The 24250-nt window shown below is 41.2% G+C and overlaps 1 protein-coding gene across 1 annotated transcript in view; it reads left to right on the top strand.

Annotated features, from left to right (window-relative positions):
* The window catches only part of FRY (FRY microtubule binding protein), a 250254-nt gene that overhangs the window by 160360 nt on the left and 65644 nt on the right, over positions 1-24250 (top strand). The window contains exons 29-35 of the mRNA XM_061434828.1: positions 2291-2445; positions 9159-9258; positions 9694-9865; positions 14861-15117; positions 15876-16022; positions 17908-18076; positions 19356-19446. Coding sequence (XP_061290812.1) covers positions 2291-2445; positions 9159-9258; positions 9694-9865; positions 14861-15117; positions 15876-16022; positions 17908-18076; positions 19356-19446 — 1091 coding nt within the window. The remainder of the gene's footprint in view (positions 1-2290; positions 2446-9158; positions 9259-9693; positions 9866-14860; positions 15118-15875; positions 16023-17907; positions 18077-19355; positions 19447-24250) is intronic.

Here is a 24250-nt window from a genome sequence, read left to right as displayed (position 1 = left end):
ACATTCACTACTTCCATCAACATTATACTAAAGATCATAGCCAATGGATTAGGAAAAAAAAAAAAAGATAGCAGGAGTAAAAAAGAAGAAACAGTTTGTACAGAAACAGGTGCACAGACTTAGAGAATGAATTTACAGTTACCAGTGGGGAAGAGTTACAGGGACGGATAGCTTGGGAGTTTGGGATTAACGTGTATACACTGCTATCCTTAAAATAGATAACCAACAAGGACCTATAGTATAGCACAGGGAACTCTGCTCAATACTGTGTAATAACCTAAATGGGGAAAGAATTTGAGAAAGAATAGACACATATGTATGTGTACATGTGTCACCCTGCTGTACACCTGAAACTGACACAGCACTGTTACTGAACTGTGTGCCAATGTAAGATAAAAACGGGAAAAAGGAGTTTGTGGATTTAAATGTGAAAGCTGAAAAATTAAAGTTTCTAGAAAATAAAATAGGATAATTTAATCCCTGGAGTTAGGGAAAGATTTCTTAAACAAGATGCAAAAATTACTAACCATCAGGAAAGACTAGTTAATAACTTCTCTTCACCAAAAGACACCATTAAGAATGTAAGTAGGCTGGTTGTAGAGTAAAAGAAGATATTTGCAACATGGAACCAACAGAATTCTTATCTGGAATATATAAAGGACCTCTACAAATAAATAAGGTAAAGACACTCATAAAAAAAAAAAAAAAGAACAAGAGAATTAAACAAGCACTTTACAAAAGAGATTATCCAGTACATGCAATGTAAGACATATACAGAAATATTTAAAGCAGTATTACAAAGTCAAGAGCTAGAACAACCCAGATGTTCATCAGTAGTAGAATGAATAAATTGTGGAGCAATCATGAATTAGAATATTATGCAACAATGAAAACAAATAAATGTAGATGCCTTTTAAACGTAAATTGAGTGAAAGACACAAAATTATATATATTACATATTAATACCATAATTCCATTTAGATAGAGTTCGAACAGCTCTGACTATTCAGTGGTGGTAGAAATCAGGATGCTGTGCTCAGTCGTGTCTGACTCTTTGTGACCCCATGGACTGTCAACCTCCAGGTCCTCTGTCCATGGAATTCTCCAGGCAAGAATATTGGAGCAAGTTGCCATTTTCTACTTTAGGGGATCTTCCCAACCAGGGGACTGAACCCATGTCTTTTGTGTTTCCTGAATTGGCAGGCAGATTCTTTACCACTACATCACTTGGAGAGCCCAGAAATCAGGAGAATGGTTATTCTTGAGGAGGGCTTCCCTGGTGGCTCAGATGGTAAAGAATCTGCCTGCAATGCAGGAGACCCGGGTTGGAAAGACCCCTTGGAGAAGGGAATGGCAACCCACTGCAGTATTCTTGCCTGGAGAATCCCATGCACAGAGGAGCCTGGAGGGCTACAGCCCATGAGGTCACTAAGAGTTGGACACGACTGAGCAACTTTCACTTTTACTTTCTTTACCCAACTATGCACCAATAAAAAAAATTTTTTTTAAGTAATTTTGATATACAGTAAAGTTCTGGGCCCATACCCTATAACATAAGAACAAACAAGTCATAATTTTTCCTTCTCCAATATTATTGCTATGGATGGGAGAATGAATAACTTCAGCAAAAAGTGGGAAAATGTTACTTTCTGAGGGGAAAATAGCCCCCAGACACCAGGCTTGTCCTGGATGAATGTAACCATCCAGTATTTAACAGTAGCTTCAAGAATCATCAGTTAATGATCCTGTTCTATTTAGCATGGTGATCTTTTCATATGAAAGTCTGATTAAAAAGTGTTTATTGATAGCATATTTCTTTCTCAAAGATTGTCAGCTAAGGTGTACACAGTGTATTTAGTAATCAAGCCTAATAAACATACTCCTCTGATCTTTTTCCGTAAAAGATTTTGTATGCATAAAGGCTTTCCTTTTATATATTTAATTTTTTAAACCAAATACATGTATTGTTCAAAAATATTTTAAACAAATATTTTCAAGTATTAAATATTTGCCAATGAAGTCTGTCACCTTTTCAGAGTTAAAAATAGAGAATGAGGTGGACCCTGTATGATTGACTGACAGTGACTCAAATTTAGTTTATACATTTCAATTTCCAGTTCCAATATTGCATCCTTTTAAAGACCTTTTTGTGGAATAAAAATTAATCAAGATGGATGTTCAGTCTTCACTTTCCTTTGGCCCAGTTTACATTCACTAAGCTCGATTGTTGTGTCTTTCCTAGAATAGTCTTTCATTAAACATGAGGGATTGCTTTTCTCCATGTATTCAGGTTCATCAACTTGGCTGTGAGGTTGTCGTCTTGCTACTGGAACTAAATCCTGACCAAATAAATCTTTTCAACTGGGCGATTGACCGATGCTACACTGGTTCCTACCAACTTGCGTCTGGTTGTTTCAAAGCCATAGCTACTGTGTGTGGAAGCAGGTATGGGTTCTTTAACTGGAAGCTACTGGTCACTGACAACTACAGATTAAGGTTGCTCTTCATCATATTGAGAACTGATTGAGAATTGAGAGCTGATGTTTTTGCAGATATCCAAGTGGAGTAAATCCTAAGGAAATAGAAATGGCCTATCCTTCCCCAGAAGATAGACTGTTCTAAGTTCACAGCTACATTGAGTTTTCATTCTACCAGGAGAATGGTTTGTAGTTCAAGCACCCTTCTTTTTTAGTAGCCTGGAAGTTTATAATGAAGTATTAGAGCAGGCTTTGAAAATGACCAAGATTTCATTTAAGGAATTTCTAGAAATATTTTTGACAAGTATGAACTATAAGCCCTGCAGCCATTTTGAGACCAAACTAAACTCAGGAAGCAACCTAAAAACATTAAATCTCTCTTGAACAAAAATTGAGAAAGGAAGAAGAGGGAAAAAAAAACGTGTCTCCTGGGATTCCAGAGATTATGCTTTTAAAAAACACTGCCCTCGCTGTGTAAATCAGTCATTCAGCAGAGTCGTTCATCTCTACAGTTTATTGAAATAATTTCATAGCTAAGATGAAAGGGTTAATAAAGACTCCCAAGATTACAACAGCTCTTCCCAAGACAGAGCTTATTATGTATTACAAATGGAGAGAAGGCAGCCCACCTTTATTTTTGAAAGGACTCATATAGACTGTTAATTGTCCCTTTTAATTAAATATGGCATTTTAAATAGCTATCCTGAGCTACCGGATAAAGGGAATAAAAGTAAATTCATTTTAAATTCCAATCTTTTATGGTTCTAAATTAATAAGAACAATTTTAAAAGACATCTACTTTCAATAAACCTAAAATTAACATGCTATTTAAGGAGACAAGTTTCTCTTTAGTATTTTTCTTTTATGAAGATGGTAGATAACGTTTCATGTCTAAAGCATTCATCTTCCATAATCTTAGTAGTAAAATTTTTATTATACACAGATTTTAATTTCCATAAAAGTCATATCAGATGATAATCTAAACTGTCTGATTTTCCATTGGTTTATTTCTTGATGTTAGCAATACTAAATAAATGACATTTATCCTATAGGATATTAAGAAAATAATATTTTTTTATAAAAGTCTCTTTCTCTGGAGAATTGTTTTATTTTCAGGTATTTCAACATTCTAAAAACAAATTTCTGCTCTTTGATTTTAAAGAACATATTTAGAATCTATGACTTGGATCATAAGTTCATCTGACAAAAGTAAGAGGAATGAAAGTTTCCTCTCTTTGCCGCCCTTCTCCCAGTGAACTTGGTTTGAACTGTCTTAGTCAAATTTATTTCATTGCATGGCCATCTCATAAAATATCACAGTGCATTCCTCTGAATAAATCTAGGGTTTTTTTAGGGAGCACAAATAAATGTTTTTATGAATTTAGCAATATAGTCTCAATTCCAATAATATCCCAGTCACAAAAATATTAGGTTATAAAGCTCTCTATGTTTACAGTAGGTTTTGAAAGATAGCATCCTAAAATATTCTGGTTTCTTAAACAAATATTGCCTGTCAGCTTACACTCATGACACATCTATTCTGAGGGAAGGTCAGGGCCAGATGCTGCCATGGCTGTGACCTCTCTGCTAAGACAGTGACCAGCACTTGTCATTTCTCACCACAGGGATGTTCAGAATTTCAGAGTTCAGCTATGGCCTGAATTTGTTCTCTTTTCCCATAAATTGTCAGTCTTTGTAGTTTAGATAAGTCTCCAGATTTGTTTGAGCAACTCTGCACTTAGGTTTTCAGTATTTTTTTCAAAAGTACTTCTGATGTTTTAGACTTTGTCTTCTGCAAGTTTACTTCTTAAAAAAAAAAAAAAAACCCAAATCACTTATGAAATAATCTGTTCCTGAAAAGTTACACACAAACTAGATCATGTTTTAAATTCCTGAAAACAAGGTATCTGAACAGTAACTCCTACAAGACATACTCTAAAGCAAAGAATTCTTCCTGTAATTACTTTATTTTAGTATATATATAATAATTACTGTATATTATATATAATAATTACTTTATTTACAATATATGATCGAATATTGGCTGTATTTTTGTAGGAATATGACAATTTATAGGCAGATTCATTTATTAAGGAACCACTTGTAATTGACTTTAAAATACCTAAAGGATTTAACATTTTAAAAATGTAGATTAAATTTTTCTGCCTTTAGAATTTTTACATAGGTAGTATATAAATCTTTATATTCGACAGCTGTGACAGTAGGAAAAAATGGTTCTCCGCATTCTTTTCAGTTCCTTTTATTTCTATAAATGTGTGTGTGTGTTGTGAGCTTGTTGGCCTCCAGTCAAAATTATAATTGTAAGTATAACTACAGTCTGACTCTGCTGACATTGAGAGATTTGGAAGTCAGAGTGGAACGTGAATAAGACCAGGGAAAGTGAAGATAAAAATAGAAAGTGATCGTAAAACTGATAATATTAGTTTCGAAGGCTTTTTCATGATATGGTTCGTATTTGAGTAAAAGCTATTAAATGCAGCTCAGTACTATAATTTAGCACAAAAGACAATAGTTCACCTGACAGGCAGCATTAGTTCCAATAACTGTTTGGCTCCTGTGTGTGTTCTCATTAAGTCTTCCATAAATTCCATAAATTATATCACTTTAGAACAGATTAGGAAATTGAGAAAGAGACTAAATGGCTTTTCGAGGTTGTAAACCAAGGTAAATAATGTGCTCTCTATTAAAAGTAAGATCGCTTCCAATCACTGGCTTAATTCAGCAGAATTCTCTTCACATTTAATTAAATACTTAAGAATTCATTGTTTTCACTCTTATTCTCCAGAATACTCCTCAAATATATTTAATAGATGTTTTAGAAGTATATACAAGATCAAAGTTTTAATTTTTAAAGAATTCAGTTCAGTTCAGTTGCTCAGTCATGTCTGACTCTCTGCAACCCCTTGAATCACAGCATGCCAGGCTTCCCTGTCCATCACCATCTCCCGGAGTTCATTCAAACTCATGTCCATCAAGTCAGTGATGCCATCCAGCCATCTTATCCTCTGTCGTCCCCTTCTCCTCCTGACCCCAATCCCTCCCAGCATCAGGGTCTTTTCCAATGAGTCAACTCTTCACATGAGGTTTAAAGAATTATGTTGGGTTTATTTTTGGAGGTGATTTTTATTGTCATTGTTGTTTATATGCCTGTCTTGCCCTAACTATAAGTCTTTCCTAATTTAAATCAGGTACAGCAAACTTGAATTATTTTTTTTAATCAAGTTTTTAAAAATTTATTTATTTTAATTGGAGGATAATTACAATATTGTGATGGTTTTTGCCATCTATCAACATGAATAAGCCACAGATGTACATGTGCCCTCCCACCTCCCTCCCCATCCCATCCCTCTGGGTTGTCCCAGAGCACCGGCTTTGAGTGCCCTGCGTTATGTATCAAACTTGCTGGTCAGCTATTTTACATATGGTAATACACATGTTTCAATGCTACTCTCACATCATCCCACCCTCGCCTTCTCCCACAGAGTCCAAAAGTCTGTTCTTTACGTCTGTGTCTCCTTTGCTGCCTTGCGTGTAGGGTTGTCAATACCATCTTTCTAAATTCCATATATATGTGTTAATATAGTGTTTGTCTTTCTCTGTCTGACTTACTTCAAAACTTGAATTCTTAAAAGTAAATGCCCCACATTTCTTAAGAGAATAGCATCCATCTATTACCAAAGAAGACAGGGAAGCCTGTCTTTCAGGAATTCCAGTTGTCCTCCCTAACTGGTGATGTGCGGCCCCGTTTGGTTGTGTCACCTGGAGAATTTCGGCAGAGCACAGAGTTTGGGAATTTGGACTCTGGAAACATAATGTCTTGAGATTGAATTCTAGCTCTGTCTCTCATTAAGCTGTGTCATCTTGAACAACTTACTTCAAATGCTTACTCATTTGTGAAATATGAGTGGTAACAGGGTTAGGGTAAGGATCTTGACCAAAGGTCTAGCACATACTAAGCACCCTGTAAACACTATTATTATTACTATGCTTATTCAACAGCTATTGGTGGCAAAGAGCTATAATGTAATCATATCAACTAGTAAAATCCATTTCTCTTTAGAAGAACTCAAAATTATCTTGAGTTTCATCAATTAATTCTAGATAAGCCAGAGCTAATGGGTATTTCTCAAATTCTTCAAAATTTCCTCTCTTTCAGATGGAAAAAAAAATCAGTTTTATTTCTTATTTACTTTCTGAACCACATCTACCTTCTGTATTTATTTTACCATTTTATTTTTATTCTGTATGATCATAGCTGTCTTTCTTTTATCCTTCCACTGTCTATGCTGAATAATTAAATACTGAAAAATGTAAGATTCTGTTTCTAAGCCTATTTTAAATGTCTAAGTACAGATGTTTTATTTGTACTCTTGCACTCATTGGACAGCTTTCTGATTTTTTCCTTCTCTGGGTTTCTTTAATTTTCTGTATCTGTATTGCTTCTTTCAGTGTGGTTCCCCTTTAATTCTATAACTCAGTTTTAAGCAGCTAATTGAATTCCCTGATTACATGGTTAAGGGCATAACGCTGCATAAGAGGGCAGCTTTGTCTACTCTTCTGCCTTTAAATCCCCAGTGATCCCTAGTAGTTTCCAGTGTTTATTTATATAAAAATATATATGTATTAAGTCCCAGAATCAGAGACAGCAATGTACATAAGACATCTCTGCTACTGTAGGGCTCAGAAGAAAGTTACCTTTCTGTTTTCACAGAAAGTTCTGTTTCCAGATACTGCAGGTCGTAAGAATTCTAAATTAGACTGGTCATGAAATGACCTATTGTGGGGTGACTAGGAGGTGGGCAGCACAGTGGATAAGTGTTTGAATTCTTGGGAGTCAAACAAATCTGGGATGGAATCCAGGCTCCACTCCTTCTCCCTGACCTTGAGTGAGAATTTAACATCTCTAAGCCTCACAGGCTTGTTGTGAAGATTAAGTCAGAAATCTTGGTAAAGGACTTGGTATGGTAACTCGCACAAAGTCAGCATGTCCTAACATAAACATTACCCACGGCTCATCGCCATCCTCACCACCATCATTTGGGCAGCTTTGCCCAGTTTCTCATCAACCTCGTGCATTTTTGTTCATTTAAAATTACAGTCCTAGAAAAGTAATCATGTTAGAGTGCTAATTGGTAAAACCACTTTGGACAGTAGCATAGCAGCAGTATCTACCAAAATTTTAAGTATGCCCTTGGACCCTGCACGACCTTGTCTAGAAATCTGTTCTAAAGAAATACTTGCCCATTTGGTGTTTGCGAAGTTATCATAGTGAAAAAAATGAAAATAACCTTTAAACATCTGTCAGTGTGTGTCCAAGGCTGGCTTTCCCAGGAAATAGAACCGGGCGGTGGAGATTTGAGTTCAGGAAATTTATTAGGGAATGTGCTTGGGATCAACGTCTGTGAGGAAGTAAGGGAGACAGGACCTGGTAGAGGAAAGAAACTTCAAGCAATCCCACGGGAAGCACTGCTGGGGAGCGTGCATGACCTTGGTCTAGTCGGTTCCCAGAGAAGGATTCAACCAGAGAGATCAGCCTCCAGCATGGTAGTGGGAGGATGGAGCACCTCTGACCTAAAGGGAGGTCTAGGCGGCACAGCATCCATGATAAGAGTGGTTATTTATGGTTTGTCCATAGTATGGAGCAGGGCTTCTCCAATGGCTCAGATGGTCAAGAATCTCCCTGCAGTGCAGGAGACCTGGGTTCGATCCCTAGGTCAGGAAGATCTCCTGGAGAAGGAAATGGCAACCCACTCCAGTATTCTTGCCTGGGAAATCCCATGGACAGAGCAGCCTGGCGGGCTACAGTCCATAGGGTCACAAAGAGTTGGACGAGACTGAGTATCAGACCCTTGATACTGTGGAACCCTGCACAGCTGCTGAGAAAACCAAGGTGAGCCTCACTGTCCAGTGAAACGTGGACATGTAGGTAGTATGAGCACATTTAGGTTTAAAATCCTGTGTACTGGAGGAGGGGTATTTTGACATGTATAATCTTTCAAGAAGCTATTCTCTATGCATAGAGTGCACCCCATGTTACCCCTTCCGTAGCCTTGCTAACAATCCCCCGTCTCCTGGTGCTTCAGGACTCAGTTTATTTGTTTCCTCCTTGGAAGAGTGTCTTCTAACCCCAAGTCTGATGTAGTGTCCCTTGTCAGGATTTTTGTATCATCTACAGACAATCCCAGGTTCCTCCTCATAACTAGACTGTATAGTTGTCTCCTTAACTCAACTGTGAGTTTCCTTTAAGAGAGGGCACCAGCCTGACTAACTTAATATCGTCAGTACTTTGCAGTTGTTTGATGTTTGGTGCTCAATACATTTAGATGGATCGAATGAAAATATTTTAAATTAGTGAACTGCTGAGTTTAGACATATTGTCTTCTGTCTTTTCCTCTTGTTCTTGGTTTTCATCAAAAATCTATTAGCAATAGGTAGACTTATGTGTTCATTGAGCTGATTTGACAATATTCAGTTTTAACCTCAGAGCAGTTTCCCTTCACCTACTAATAAACAGCAGATGGGAACGGTGAAATGGGCTTGGGAATGTCCTTAGTAAGTGTGACTGAGGTCAGTGTGCCATCTAGAATTTTGAGAGGTAGTGATTTGTCAAGGTTACTAGCCAGGCTATCGCATAAACTGTACTGTTTTGTTTTGTTTTAGGAACTATCCCTTTGACATAGTGACGCTGTTAAACCTTGTTCTGTTCAAGGCCTCTGACACCAACAGAGAGATTTATGAAATCTCCATGCAGCTCATGCAGGCACGTATCACTGACTGCAGAGAAACTTCCATCCCTGAACACAGAAAATGGAAGTGGTCGTTGATCACTGGATTGCTGTTTATTGATACACATTCATGTATTTCTGCATATCACTGGTGGATATGATGAGTGAGAAAATAATAATTATCTCTAAACTTAGGCAGTAACTGATGCTTTGCCTTTCATACAGTATTAAAATATGCATTCATTAGTTTTATTACAAGACTGTATTCAATATAAATACTCTTGAGATAACCAGCCAATGCTTTTTCATACTGTTTATAACTTGTATATTTCTTTTTTTTATTGTGGACACATGAGAATGGTATAATTTGAACAAGTCATAGTAGAAAACTGGTAACAATATTATCTCAGTTTTACAAATACGCATTTTTACATGTGTTTACACGAAGCTACTGTCCTACTTCTTTCTAGATCCTCGAAGCAAAGCTTTTTGTGTACTCGAAGAAAGTAGCCGAACAAAGACCCGGCAGTATCCTGTACGGGACGCACGGCCCGCTGCCACCCCTCTACAGCGTGTCGCTGGCCTTCTTGTCGTGCGAGCTGGCCAGGATGTACCCCGAGCTCACTCTTCCTCTCTTCTCAGGTACCGTGCAATAGTCAGTCATGGCATGTGTGATCCTTTCTGCCCTAAGTATTCTTACTCTGAAAATTCTAGTGTTATTGAGAGTCAAAATTATTGATAATAAATTCGTCAATCAAAATTGCATTGGGCTAAGATCAGTTAGCCAAATGCCCAATGCCCAATGGCAACACACTCCAGTGTCCTTGCCTGGAGAATCCCAGGGACGGAGGAGCCTGGTGGGCTGCCGTCTATGGGGTCGCACAGAATCAGACACGACTGAAGAGACTTAGCAGCAGCAGCAAGTTCAGTTATCCCTGGAGTAGGAAATGACCACCTGCTCCAGTTTTCTTGCCTGGAAAATTCCATGGACAGAGGAACCTGGCGGACTTCAGTCCATGGGGTTACAAAGAGTTGGACACGACTGTGTGACTGAGCACGCATGCAAGTTCAGTTACATATAAAAGTAAATTGTAGAATACCCTTAAATATGAAAGAGTGTGTGTATCTAAAACAGTGTGGGTATAAACAAGCATAGCACAAATATGAGGATGCTTAGATGAGTCATAATCACTATGTATGTAAAACTTTCCCAAGAAATTAAATATGAGTGATATAACCTTATCCCCTGGAGGGGGAAATAGCACCCCACTCCAGTATTCTTACCTGGGAAATCCCATGGATAGAGAATCCTGGTGGGCTACAGCCCATGGGGTCACAAAGAGTCAGGCACGACTGAGCATGTGCCCGCCCCCCCGCCCCCACACACACACACACAACTTCTCATACAAGTAATTGCTGTCAGTTGCTTTTTGGTGATGATGTTGATGGAATTTTGCATCTTGAATGTTGCTACATATATGATTTGTTGAGAGTTTGATTTAGGGCACAAATTTACAAGTAATCTTGGTGAATAATGTTTTGGAAAATCCATTTATTTGAGATAGGTTGGTCACATCCTTGCACTGTGCTTGAAACAGTAGGAGGACTCAAGAAAAACCTTTTTGATAAACTAATTTTCTTCTTGGAAAACTAACATTTATTTTTCTTCACTTTGACCAAGATTTGAGTGCTGCCTGTACGCCAGGCACTGTGCTTGGATCCTAGAAATACAGAGGCAAATAAAGCAGTCTCTCCCATCAAAGTTCATCGTCTAGTAATAGAGAAAAATGTACAAGCATATGATTGTGATACAGTGTAGCAAGTGTAATTTTAAAAATTACACTCTGTATGAGATGCACATTGTGTGAGATGGAAGATCAAGAGGTCATCAATTATTGGGTCAAGAATATCAGGAAAGACTTCCCAGAGAAGTTGATGTCTGAGCTGCAGTTTGAAAGAAGAGTAGAAATTTGCAAAGCAGATAAGTAGTTGACATTGCAGTTGGCAAGTGGATTGGCATTACAGGCCAAGGAAATAGCGTATGCATTGGCTTAGAGGTATAAGATAACTTGATGCATTTGCGAGATTATATAGGGGGTTTGGCTAATATAACATGCAGAGAAGGGGGAAAGTTTGAGATGGTTATGGACAGAGAGGCAGAAGTCAACCTTGGAAGGCCTTTATTGTGTTCCTAGGAGTTTGCAGGTCAGAGACTGACGTTCAAGCAAGCTGCTTGGGTTTTGAAAGCCACTCATCAGTTTCAAACAAGAAGAGAGAGGGGTGAGATCCGAGTGAAGTTTTAGAAAGACTCTTCCTGTAGTGCAGTGAATGGATGACAGAACATCCCATCTAGAGAGAGGAGAGCAGTTGAGAGACAATGACACCAGTCCGAGGAGGATGTGATGAGGACCTGAGCATGAGAGCAGAGGGGGAGACCAGAGTCAAGGGCTATGGGCAGAGCACACGGAGGAAATGCCTGGTGTGTTATCTGGAAGGTAGGGGAGTGGTAACCCCATCTGGAGAGCTGATTCGAGGAGAAGAGGAGGGTCCAGGCGAGGCAGAGATTATGAGCTCACACTCAGATCAGTTTGGGTTATCGGGTTCAGGTATCTGTTGGACACCCTTGTGTATAGAGGGAAACCCCAGTGGTAGTAGCTCATGGAAGACCATTTAGGACAAAGCCACAGGAATAAATGAGGTCACGAATGGAGAGAGTACAGAGTGAAAGAAAAAAACCTGGACCCCAACTTCTAAGGACCAGGCCAAGGAAGGGTGAGGGAACAAAGAGGGAAGGGAGGCACGTTTATGGAAAGAGAACACCTGGATGGTGTGTTTCATGGAAACCTAGAGAAGGCAGGACTTAGGTAGAGGGAGTGAGTGGTCCACAGCCTCCTACAGAATAGTGAGACCTTGGGGGATAAAGTCTGAAGATAACCCTATGAATTTCACAGTTCGTTGGTAACTGTCTATCATTTCCAGGGAGAAGTAGCAGCAGAAGCCAGACCTTAGGGGCTTGGCTGAGAAAGAAGCAATGAAAGAGAGGATGGGGCTTACGGTGAATGCAGTCAGAGGATGAGCTAGATTTGAGCTTGTTTCAAGGGAGAAGCTGGTAAGAAGAGAGAGTCTGACAATTGGAGAGAGAGAAGAGACATAGTTTAGCAGATTTGACAAGGAAAAAAGCTCATGTAATGAGTTGCAAGCAAGTTCAGCCTTAGTTTCTGTCAAGAATTGACCTTTTGGCTATTTCAACTTATGAGAAATAACTTTTATAAAATGGCATGGAAAAATAAGGAGATTATAATGGAATCCTAGCCTTTGTTTATACTGCCTTTACTATTAAAAGCCCCGTGGTGAGATTTTTACTGCCTGTAGTTTCATATGACTTAATTCCTTGTAAGAAGCCAAGCCAGTTATTTAGGTCTTGCCCAAACAGCCAGAAAATGATTTAGCATCCCACTGACATTGTTTTACAGTGTATTTAATTCGTTTCTGGAGAGGTGAATGATGTCTGCATGTCACAGCATTTTTTTTTTTTTCTCTCTTTTCTCTTTAAAACATCTTTACAACTGATCTGGAAGCATAGGGTATCCCAAACAGAGATCCCTACCCTCTCGGACTTACGACTAACAGACAAGATGTAGTAAACAGCATCAATAAGGAAATTGCTTATAAATTGTATAAACATGAAATTTATAAATACAAACTTGTTTTACATAAATAAGTAATATGATAGAAGGCGATTACTGCTCCAAAAAGTCTGTAGATTTTTTATACCACTGTTGAAAGATGACCGTCTTACAATAGTTGTCCCTATGACTGGAAAGACTTATTTCTCTCCCAAGTCCCAGTGGTTTCTGTTGTTTAATCACTAAGTTGTTTTCGACTCTTTGGGACCCAACAGACTATAGTCCCCTAGGCTCCTCTGTCCGTGGGATTTCCCAGGCAAGAATACTGGAGTGGGGCGCCATTTCCTTCTCCAGGGGATCTTCCTGACCTGATGTGAAACTCACATCTCCTTTGTTTGCAGGCAAATTCTTTACCACTGAGCCACCAAGGAACCTCCCCCTGCCCCAGTCCTTTCTAGCAGAGTTTAAATGGTTCTTTTGCCATCAAAGTGCCCCAGATCTTTATAAGCAGAATCATTTTCTTCCATCGAACCCCAAAGGACTCTGTGCCTCTGTTGCGTCATTCGTCACTTTCTACCTGGCCCCAGGGTTATCTGTAGACGCAGCTAGTCTCAGAGCTTCCTCCTCAGGAGAGGACCACATCTTTAATCTTTGCTGTCTCCATGGGGCCTGGAAGAGCATTTACGCCTAGAAAAGGTTCGGTATATGGGACTAAATAAGTGGTGTGCTTTTATAAGGATCTGAATATGTGTCATGAAAGTCCATAGTTTCAGTCATCACATCCATATAAGTTTGGACATTAAGTCAATTTTGAGATTTTGATCTGTGTGATATATAACAGCATAACATGTCTGACTTGTAGCACAGCATTAAATATACTCTTACTCTTCAAAATACAAGAGTTGTAATTTTAGGAAAAAGGCCAAATCAATTAAAGTCTCTGTTTCGAGGATACAGTGGCTCATCTCCTGGCATCTGTGTTGTTCTGTTGTGTAGCAGGCACGAGCTCTCTAAATGAGATTACATGCCATGCGGGATGGTAACAGATGCATTAGGCCAAGCTTTCTAATGTCCCTTGGGATAAAACGAATTCTTCCGCAAATATTAGAAACAGGAGATGACTTCAGAGCTTGCAGCAGGTATATAAAGCTGTGCTTGGGTTTCTATAGAAAACTTATTCAGATTATAAAACGAAACGCTGCTGCCAGTGAAACAATGCAGAAATGCTATCAGAGGAAGTAATGGTGAGAAGCCTGGCCGTACACTTGTACCTTTTGGACTCATTTATTTCATAAGACACAGCGCAGCATCAAGCACACACCTTCCACACAGTTGGCAGTTTTCTCGTGGACACCACAAATGGGACATCACACACTGGGTTTGTTCTTCCTGGAGGGTTGAAGCTTACTTTTTAACAACTCATGGCTCATGCAAGGCACTTTGTAAAATTTAGGTATAATGGAGAGAATAACAGTCATTATTATGATAATCCTAAGTAAGTGTTAGTCCCTCAGTCTTGTCTGACTCTTTGTGACCCCATGGACTGTATCCTGCCAGGCTCCTCCGTCCATGGAATTCTCCAGACCAGAGTACTGGAGTAGGTAGCCATTCCCTTCTCCAGGGGATCTTCCTGACCCAGGGATCGAACCCGGGTCTCCTGCATTGCAGGCGGATTCTTTACTGTCCGAGCCACCAGGGAAACCCATAATAATCCTAACTGCTGTTTATTAAGAGCCTGCTGGATGACAGGCATATTGTGTCTTTTAATCTTCACAATCAACTAGTGTGGGACCTGATTGGCCCATTTTACAGATGAGGAAACTGAGGAACAGAGAACTCCAGTAACTAACCCATAGCCTCATGCAGCTAGTATGTGGACAAACTGGGATCTGGGCATATGTCCTTCTGATTCCTGTTTTGTCTGCTCCAACGTAGTACTTCCGCTACCTGTTCACCTTTTGGTTCAGTCTGATGAAATGACGTGGCTTGCGGTCTCTGCCGTTCTCTGCAGAGGTCAGCCAGCGCTTCCCCACAACGCATCCCAACGGGCGTCAGATCATGCTCACCTACCTGCTGCCCTGGCTGCACAACATCGAGCTGGTGGACAGCAGGCTGCTCCTCCCGGGGTCCAGCCCCAGCAGCCCCGAGGACGAAGCCAAGGACCGCGAGGGAGACGTGACGGCTTCTCAGGGGCTGAAAGGCAGTGGCTGGGGCTCCCCGGAGGCGACGTCCCTGGTGCTGAACAACCTCATGTACATGACGGCCAAGGTAAGCACTGAGGAGCTGCACCTTCCTCACGGGCTCCCGCGTCCCAGGAAACCCGGGGTAAATCAAACCCCAGGAAAGTGCTGCCTGCCATTAACAGTCCCAACAATAGGGTGTGGATGGTGGGGACGGTTGCACAAGTGTGAACGTGCTTCAGGCCACTGAACGGCCCACTTAAAAATGATTACAGTGGGTCACTTCATTATGTGTATTTTAGCACAGTTGTAATCGTGATCCCAGTTATCATCCTTATTATATGATCCTAGCATTTGAATCCAGAGAAGGCAATGGCACCCCACTCCAGTACTCTTGCCTGGAAAATCCCATGGATGGAGGAGCCTGGTAGGCTGCAGTCCATGGGGTCGCTAAGAGTCAGACACAACTGAGCGACTTCACTTTCACTTTTCACTTACATGCACTGGAGAAGGAAATGGCAACCCACTCCAGTGTTCTTGCCTGGAGAATCCCAGGGACGGGGAGCCTGATGGGCTGCCGTCTTTGGGGTTGCACAGAGTCGGATACGACTGAAGTGACTTAGCAGCAGCAGCATTTGAATCATCATGTGAATAAGTATTGTGCAGTAGTGAAGTGTGCATTATAAATTCTTGAAAAGTAGCATCTTTGTGATGTGTGGCCATTCTCCCCCTTCTTAACGATTTTGAGATGACTGTGACCCTTGAAATGACTTTTCATCAGACATTTTGCATCCTCACATTTTTCCCACGCATCTTCCGGGCCGGGTTTTATTTTGTCGGTTACAGTATGGGGATGAAGTTCCTGGACCGGAAATGGAAAATGCCTGGAATGCATTAGCCAACAACGAGAAGTGGAGCAACAACCTGCGGATCACCTTGCAGTTCCTGATCAGCCTGTGCGGGGTCAGCAGCGACACGCTTCTCCTGCCCTATGTGAGTGCCCCTCCAAGGCTGGGGTCCTTATTCTGTCGCTTATTCTGTCGCTGGCTCCATCCACTATTGCAGGTCAGAATGTTATCATCGCAGAGTAGAATAGAGGTGTCAGATTTCGTCAGTCCCGCTCATCTCCTGTGAGCTTTCTAGATGGTACATAAAAGTTCCCTTCTGCCCCCTGCATTGCAAGCTAGCGTCCTCGTGGCGTCTCTGTCATCCCCTTTGTAAGTCTTTGGACCCGGAAACTTTGAAATTAAGGAGTCCACATCCCAGGTGGCACTAGTGGTAAAGAACCCGCCTGCCAATACAGGAGACGTAAGAGACACGGGTTCGATCCCTGGGTGGGGAAGGAGGAGGGCATGGCAAGCCACTCCAGTATTCTTGCCTGGAGAATCCCAGGGACAGGGGAGCCTGGTGGGCTGCAGTCCATGCAGTCCCAAAGAGTGGAGTATGACTGAAGCGACTTAGCAGCAGTAGCATTCTTTTCGTAATTACCTAAATCTTTCTTCTAGAAACATTAGACCCATTATGTAAGAGAAACTAGGTAACACATTATATTATTATTAATAAAAATTGTTCTGTGTTTACATCCTGATGCTCTTAAAACAATAAATATGCAGAATATTCCAGTTTATCTCTTCAAAGATAGGTAGTAAAAGAGAGAAACAAGCAACAGGAAAATCCTAGTGACACGCCCACCGTCCTGTCTGTAGTTAAAGGTGAGGTGATCAGTGAAATGCCTGCGTTGTGAAAACCCTGCACAGTTGGTGTCTTTGCTGGTTGTTTTTCTGAGAGGTTTCATGCCTGCCTGCCCTGCTGTTCTGGGCCGTGTAAGCCTCATTGCCGCTGCTGAGCCTCAGGCTTGAGGGTTGCAGTAATGCAGAGATTTAATCCAGAGTTATTTTTAAAACTTAAACCATGCAAACAGCTCAAACTCGTCTGTTTCTCTGGTTGAAGGGAGTAACGGGAGACTGAGTTCCTTTTTAAATGAACACAGCTAGCAGTTTTTCTCCCATGGTTTGCATAAATAAAATACTTTCTCAAGATAAGACCTTAGATGGTAAGGTTTGTTTTGTTTTGTTTTTTTGGAAGATTTTTGTCTTTTTTGTGGACCATTTTTAAAGTCTGTATTGAATTTGTTAGAATGCTGCTTCTGTTTTATGTCTTGGATTTTTGGCCTCAAGGGATGTGGGTTCTTAGTTCCCTGCCCCCACTGGAAGGTGGAGTCTTAACCATTAGACTACCAGGGAGGCCTCCAGATGGCAAGTTTTAAGTATAGATAGAAGTCGTCTTTAGCCCACAAGTTATCCCAAAAGTAGCTTTTGTAAACTCAGCCATGAGGGAAGGTAAGACTTTTAACAACCCCCTCCTATCAGGTGTACATGTGAGAAAAGGTGACTTTTGTTTTTGTCTTTAGGTTGAAGATTGGCTTTTAAAAAAAAATGTATTTTCTATTGGAGTGTAGCCAGTTAACAGTATTGTGATAGTTTCAGGTGAACCGCGAAGGGACTCAGCCATGCATACACAGGTATCCATTCTCCACCAGATGAAGACTCCCCTCCCATCCAGGCTGCCACATAACCCCGAGCAGAGTTCCACGTGCTCCACAGTCGGTCCTTGTTGGTGATGCATTTTAAGCGTAGCAGTGTGTACATATCCATCCCAGCTCCCTAACTGTCCCTTCTTCCCATCCTTCCCCCTCCCCGCCCCCGCCGGGCAGCCGTAATCCAGACCCTTGGCTCGTCCTAGGAGAGAAGGACCGTGAGCGCTTCTGGGAGGTGTCGCAGTCATCAGAATGAATGGGCTACCACCTCTGCTGTCGACAACCTTGCATCCCCATGGGCTGCTCTGGGAAATATCCCTTGTGTTCCGTTTCTCGTCTCAGATCAAGAAGGTGGCCGTCTACCTGTGCCGGAACAACACCATCCAGACCATGGAGGAGCTGCTGTTCGAGCTGCAGCAGACGGAGCCGGTGAACCCCATCGTCCAGCACTGCGACAACCCGCCCTTTTACCGCTTCACAGCCAGCAGCAAGGCCTCGGCCGCGGCTTCCGGTAGGGTCCGGGCAGCTGGGTGGATGCCTTGTCCCGCAACTCTGGGTTTTCCTTCATGTAGAGCATTGAAGGGGTATGAGTAGGTGCTTGCTGCTTATTCTTATTCCTACATATACTGGTATGGCCAAAAAGTTTGTCTGGGTTTTTCCATACCACCTTTTTTGGCCAACCCAATACATTCATCTAAGAGAAGGCTTAAGGATAGCAGAGACTCTTGGCGCCTTGTCTGATTAATGGAATGGTCTTGTAAGGATAACCAACAATCGAGAGCCCAGGACTCATATGCCACAGAGGTTTTTTTTTTTTTTTTTAATTAATTTATTTATTTTAATTGGAGGCTAATAACTTTACAATATTGTAGTGGTTTTTGCCATACAGTGACGTGAATCAGCCATGGGTGTACATGTGTTCCCCATCCTGAACCCCCGTCCCACCTCCCTCCCCATCCCATCCCTCAGGGCTGTCCCAGCGCACCAGCCCTGAGCACCCTGTCTCATGCATCGAACCTGGACTGGCGATCTGTTTCACATATGATAATATGCATTTTTATTTTAGACTGAGCTTACGGTGGACACTGTAGTCATGGAGGAATCTCACTTCTGGACCCTCCTTCTTGTATCTAATGGGATTCTCTTGGCCGATATTCTCCTAGGTTTGACTAAACTGCCCCCCTCCACCAGTGTTACCACTTTTCAGTTGGCCTCCCAGCATCATTGTATGAAATATATACCACCCTCCTCAAACTCCTTGGTGCTGTCTTCCCTTTGCTGCCCTTAACACCATGATTGCCTCCAAACCTGTCTCCTCTTTTGCCTTGGTCTCTTATGCCCTCTTTGTGCCCCAGACCCTGCTGCCTTAGCAGTGATCTCACAGAGACGTGGTGCCCTGGGGATTGGAAGCTCTAGGCATTTGGAATGTTCTAACATTCATTTCATAACTCCTGGAACCAGAAATGCTAGAGCCACTAACGGCAGGACTGGCCACTATAAATAAGCGCATTACCTAAGTAGCCAGGAAGAGAGGGTTTCAAGAATGTTGTAGCCTCACTTTGTAAGAGAGTTGAGGAATTTGGTTTGACTATAATAGATGTCTTGGATTCTTCGCTTCAGTGGTGTGGGCTTGGAAGGTTGTTCAGAGGGTCTGAGATTGTGCAGAAGATGCAAGGAATCTTTCAAACAGGGGATTTTACAGGAAATCCTTTCCTGGAATCACTTAAGACTTGAGCTTGACCCCCACGACAGGCATTTCTTTCTGAGCTGTTCTTTAATCTCATCTACAGGAACCACCTCCAGCAGCAATACAGTCGTTGCCGGCCAGGACAGTTTTCCAGACGCTGAGGAGAGCAAGATACTGAAAGAATCTGATGAGAGGTTGGTGCACAAATTTGGCTTAACATGCAGCTTAACTTTCAGCAATTGTCTATGCAAAGCATTAGTAACATTTGCACGGCTTCATAAATTTCACACACTCATACACAAATCCTTTCTTTTTTAGAAACACAGATTGACTTTCAGACTGCTCTGTGTATCCCTAAAGATAACCATTTCTTCCTGAGCAAAGCCAGAGCAGAGATTAAGAGGGATGTTGTTCTAGTGGCTGAAGCCTATTTACCCCCAGGCTTAATAACAACCACACCTTATTCTGCTCGTGGGCACAGTCCATCTGGAGTTAGAGGGAATAGCCATGTGAAATTTGCAAATCTGGTTCTTAAATAATCCCTTAGAGTAGTCATCTTGAGATGAGTTCTATGACACATCACCGTTCTTCTTTTACCTTTAACCCTGTCACATCTTGGTTAACTAAGTGAAAGTGAAGTCGCTCAGTCGTGTCTGACTCTTTGCGACCCGTGGACTGTAGCCCACCAGGCTCCTCCGTCCATGGGATTCTCCAGGCAAGAGTACTGGAGTGGGGTGCCATTGCCTTCTCCAGGGGATCTTCCCGACCCAGCCATTGAACTCAGGTCTCCCGCATTCCAGGCAGACGCTTTAACCTGTGAGCCACCAGGGAAACCCGGTTAACTAAGAACACTGTCTGAAAGAAACCTTCATGTCCTTCCCCTTAGTTCTTTAACAGTAGTATTTCTCTTATTCATATTTCTGCTTTCACATTGCCCAGGAACTATTCATAAGTAAGCACCATATGGATCACTGTTTACTGCAGTTGAATGTGAAGAGCAGAGAGACAAACCAAAAGAGATAAACAGGCCTTAAATCTGAAAATAAAAATTAAGATGATTCTCATGATGTTGAAAACTTATAAGGCTAAGTGTTTTCTAGTAAAAAGTAATGGGGCACCCTTTCACTTAAATTAATAAAACAAAAAAAATGAGGTACAGATTCATACTGAAGAAAATTTAGTGGATCACATAATGAAAGTAATGCATTTAGCTTTAAAAGCCCCTGGATGCTTTGTGATTTCATCGTGTGCATGAGAACCCATCAGGGGCTACAGGTGGAAGTTTTCTGACCCAGGGCTAGAGTTCTGAAAGTTCTTTCTCTAAGTCAGCCACAGCAAATTCCTCAACATGCTGATTACTGGCTGACTGCACTGCCTTAAGGCAAAATGCTCATCGTCTGAGTTTCCCTTCAGATCAAAGGGAAGTCACATGTTAGTTTTTCATCTGTATTTCCTGGTACCTTCTTTGGAAAACTCCCTAATGGTAAAAAGAAAAAAAAAAATCACATATTTCTCTAAAGATATTTCTGTATTCTGGTGGGAGTAAAACATTCTTTATCATTCATTGTATAGTCTGAATTTTTCATCTTAATTATACTGAGGGTAGAAAGGTGATATATTTCCATATATTATCATCTCATTTAAAAGACCCCTTTAGGACCAGAGTCATGGGTGTCCTGCCTAAATTTTTAGTGCTGGCCTTTAAAATGAAGAAGCCAGTTATCACTATAACATTGCAACCAGATAATATCTGAAAGAGGCTTTCTTGTTTATCTCCTGCTTTCCTGCTTTATCACTGTATCCTACTGGCCACTGGGAAGCCCAATGCTACCTACATAGTCATGCATATCTAATTCCTTCATACTGACTATATCTGTGTATCTACCTGTAGGTAGATTAATTGATTATATATATGATCACACCTGCATTAATATTTTATCACACAGAATACTGTTGTTACATTAACCCTGTACTTCACCTATACTATTTCTCTAATATAGTCTGTCTTGTCTTTGATGGTGGACTGTGCTCTCAGCCTAAAGCATCTTTATTTTTCTTTGCAGTCTACTTATCACCTTCCTCCCTGTGAGCCTTGTCATGCTGATTTATGGGTACTTGTACACACGTTTGTGTCTCAACCATTACCTTTTCATTCTTAGAAATCAGAGATTATATGGCTCTTAGACATATTTCTATCCTTAATGATTACCCTACTGTGCTGCACATAGTAATCATGTTTTAAAACGTTTATTTAGCATATAAATGAAAATTGGAGAAACGTCACAGCCCTAGAGGTAGATAAGCTGTCCAAACAGCTTCCAGCCCCTTTCTCCCTCCCGCTTGCTGACCCCATTACAGAAGACAGTTATTTACCCTGTTCTTTTCAGTCCTTCTAGACAAAGAGTCTACAGAGGTGGTATTGGTCAGAGATACTGATGGTCTGGCTCCACTGTGACTCAGTTTCTGGGAATACCAGTCACCTGATTGCACTGTTAAGCTCCAGGGGGCGCCATGGACTTGTACAAAGCCACTGTCCTGATGCCAGGTTCTTTAAAGCTGACGTGACAGCAGCAGCAGCAGTGGCTCTTTGATGTAATTCAGAAATATTTAATAATACCATAGCTACTGACAAAAACATTCAGATAGCTTATAATAAAAGAACCATTAAAACCAATATTGTTAGTTGCTCAGTCGTGTCCAGCACTTTGCAACCCCAAGAACTGTAGCCCGCTAGGCTCCTCTGTCCATGGGATTCTCCAGGCAAGTGTAGTGGGTTGCCATTTACTTCTCGAGAGGATCTTCCCGACCCAGGGATCAAACCTAGGTCTCCTACATTGCAGAAAGATTCTTTTACCATCTGAGCTACAGGGAATCAGGGTAAAAGAATAAGTGTGTGTGTGTGTGTGAGTCACTCACGCATGCCCAGCTCTTCACCACCTTATGGACTGTAGCCCACCAGGCTCCTCTCTCCATGGAATTCTCCAAGCAAGAATACTGGAATGTGTAGCCATTCCCTTCTCCAGGGCATCTTCCCAACTCAGGGATTGAACCCTGATCTCCTGCATTGCAGGTGGATTTTTTACCATCTGAGCCACGCTTTTGAACTGTAGTGTTGAAGAAGATTCTTGAGAGTCCCTGGGACAGCAAGAAGATTAAACCAGTCAATCCTAAAAGAAATCGATCCTGAATATTCATTAGAAGGACTGATGCTGAAGCTCCAGTACTTTGGTCACCTGATGTGAAGAGCCGACTCATGAAAAGACCCTGATGCTGGGGAAGATTGAGGGCAGGAGGAGAAGGGGACTACAGGACGAGATGGTTGGAGAGCATCACTGACTTAATGGACATGAGTTTGAGCAAGCTCTGGGAGATGGTGAAGAACAGGGAAGCCTGGCAGTCCATGGGGTCACAAAGAGTCAAACATGACTGAGCGACTGAAAAACAGCAACTAAATGAGTACCTTTAAGTTCTAAGAAGTATTTATCATGTAGTTTTTTCAGTTAAACAATAATATGAATACATATTTTTAATTAAAATAACAGTTTGTAAAATATGCAGAAACAAGCCCTGTAAGTATTTTTAATACATCAACCCTTAATAAAAGCCATGAAAGGACTGTTTATAAGGAACTAAAAGCAATAAACCAGCTATATAGGTTTCTGGTGATCTGTGTTAATACAGGAATAGAGATTAGTAATCCACAGAAAGTTGCTTACGTATTAATTTTGAGAAGAATCAGCAAGGGAAAGCTTAGGGAAACACTTCATCTTTCTAGCTTTTCTCTTACTCAGTCGCTTCAGTTGTGTCCGACTCTTTGTGACCTATGGGCTGTAGCCCACCAGGCTCCTCTGTCTGTGGGATTCTTCAGACAAGAATACTGGAGTGGGTGGCCATGTCCTCCTCCAGGGGATCTTCCCTACCCAGGAATTTAACCCATATTTACTGCATCTCCTGCATTGCAAGGAGGTTCTTTACCCCCTGAGCCACCTGGGAAGCCCAGTCTTACCAGAGTTATTTTTATGATACATTTCTAAGACATGTACTTTTATATTAAAAGACTATTCAGTCTGCTTAATCCTTGAAATTCTTCTAGGATCTAGACCCAAAATTAGTTTCTTCAACCAGGAAAGCAAAGGAACAGATTTTACTCTTGGGAGTCAGTTTTTACTTTTTGTTTTTGCCAAGCATCCACTTCACTGTGCTATGGTTTTGATCTTCTCCAGAATAAGAAATGTGGAAGGGGCTTTCTCCTCCCCTTCATCTTGGCCTCATAAACTCCCCCTAGAAATCCTTTAAAACTGTCTTAAAAAGAAAAGAGACGAATTGCCATCCGTTCTATAGCTCTTCCCTGCCCAGCCTTCCTAAAGACGATTGTAAAACCAAGATAAATCACCGTCTTGAGTTGCTAGCAGATTTCTGCCTGCTGTGAATCTACAGATGTGGGATTCTTTCATCACCCTGTTTTTCTTCCTTGTTGAATGGTGTCTGGGTTCTGCATGTGCTGTTTATATCTTTGCATTTATCAGCATAAATATGATTGTAGAACTTCTTCAGAAGGTAATAAGTTGGTCACTTTTCCAATTTCGTTTAAGGACTAGTCTGATTTAGACAATCACGGGGTCTGATCTGTATGAAACTCAGCAGATGTCTTTTATCTCTTGATAAAAGAAGTTGTGGATTCACAAAGTAATAGCCCAAAAAATGTGAGAATGAAGAATGTTTGAAATACAACGTTACTAGGGAAGATTTCTTGTCAGGACTTTAAAAAAAAAAAAAAGCTGCTGCAAATGTCTACAGAGTGAATGAAACCAAAGGCTTTATAGTTGATACACTTCTGAATTCAGCAGTCACATCACTGTCGCAGTGTTATGAGGTTATACACCTGGGACAAAGTAGCATTTTCATGGCACATCCTGAAAAGGCACTTTTTCCTGAAATTTCCCTCTCTCTCCCTACATTGATGAGGACAGCTGGGACCCTGCACTTTCCCACTTTCAG

This window comes from Bos javanicus, chromosome 12 (assembly GCF_032452875.1).
Source record: "Bos javanicus breed banteng chromosome 12, ARS-OSU_banteng_1.0, whole genome shotgun sequence".
Lineage (NCBI taxonomy): Eukaryota > Metazoa > Chordata > Mammalia > Artiodactyla > Bovidae > Bos > Bos javanicus.
This window is presented reverse-complemented; position numbering and strand designations above follow the sequence as displayed.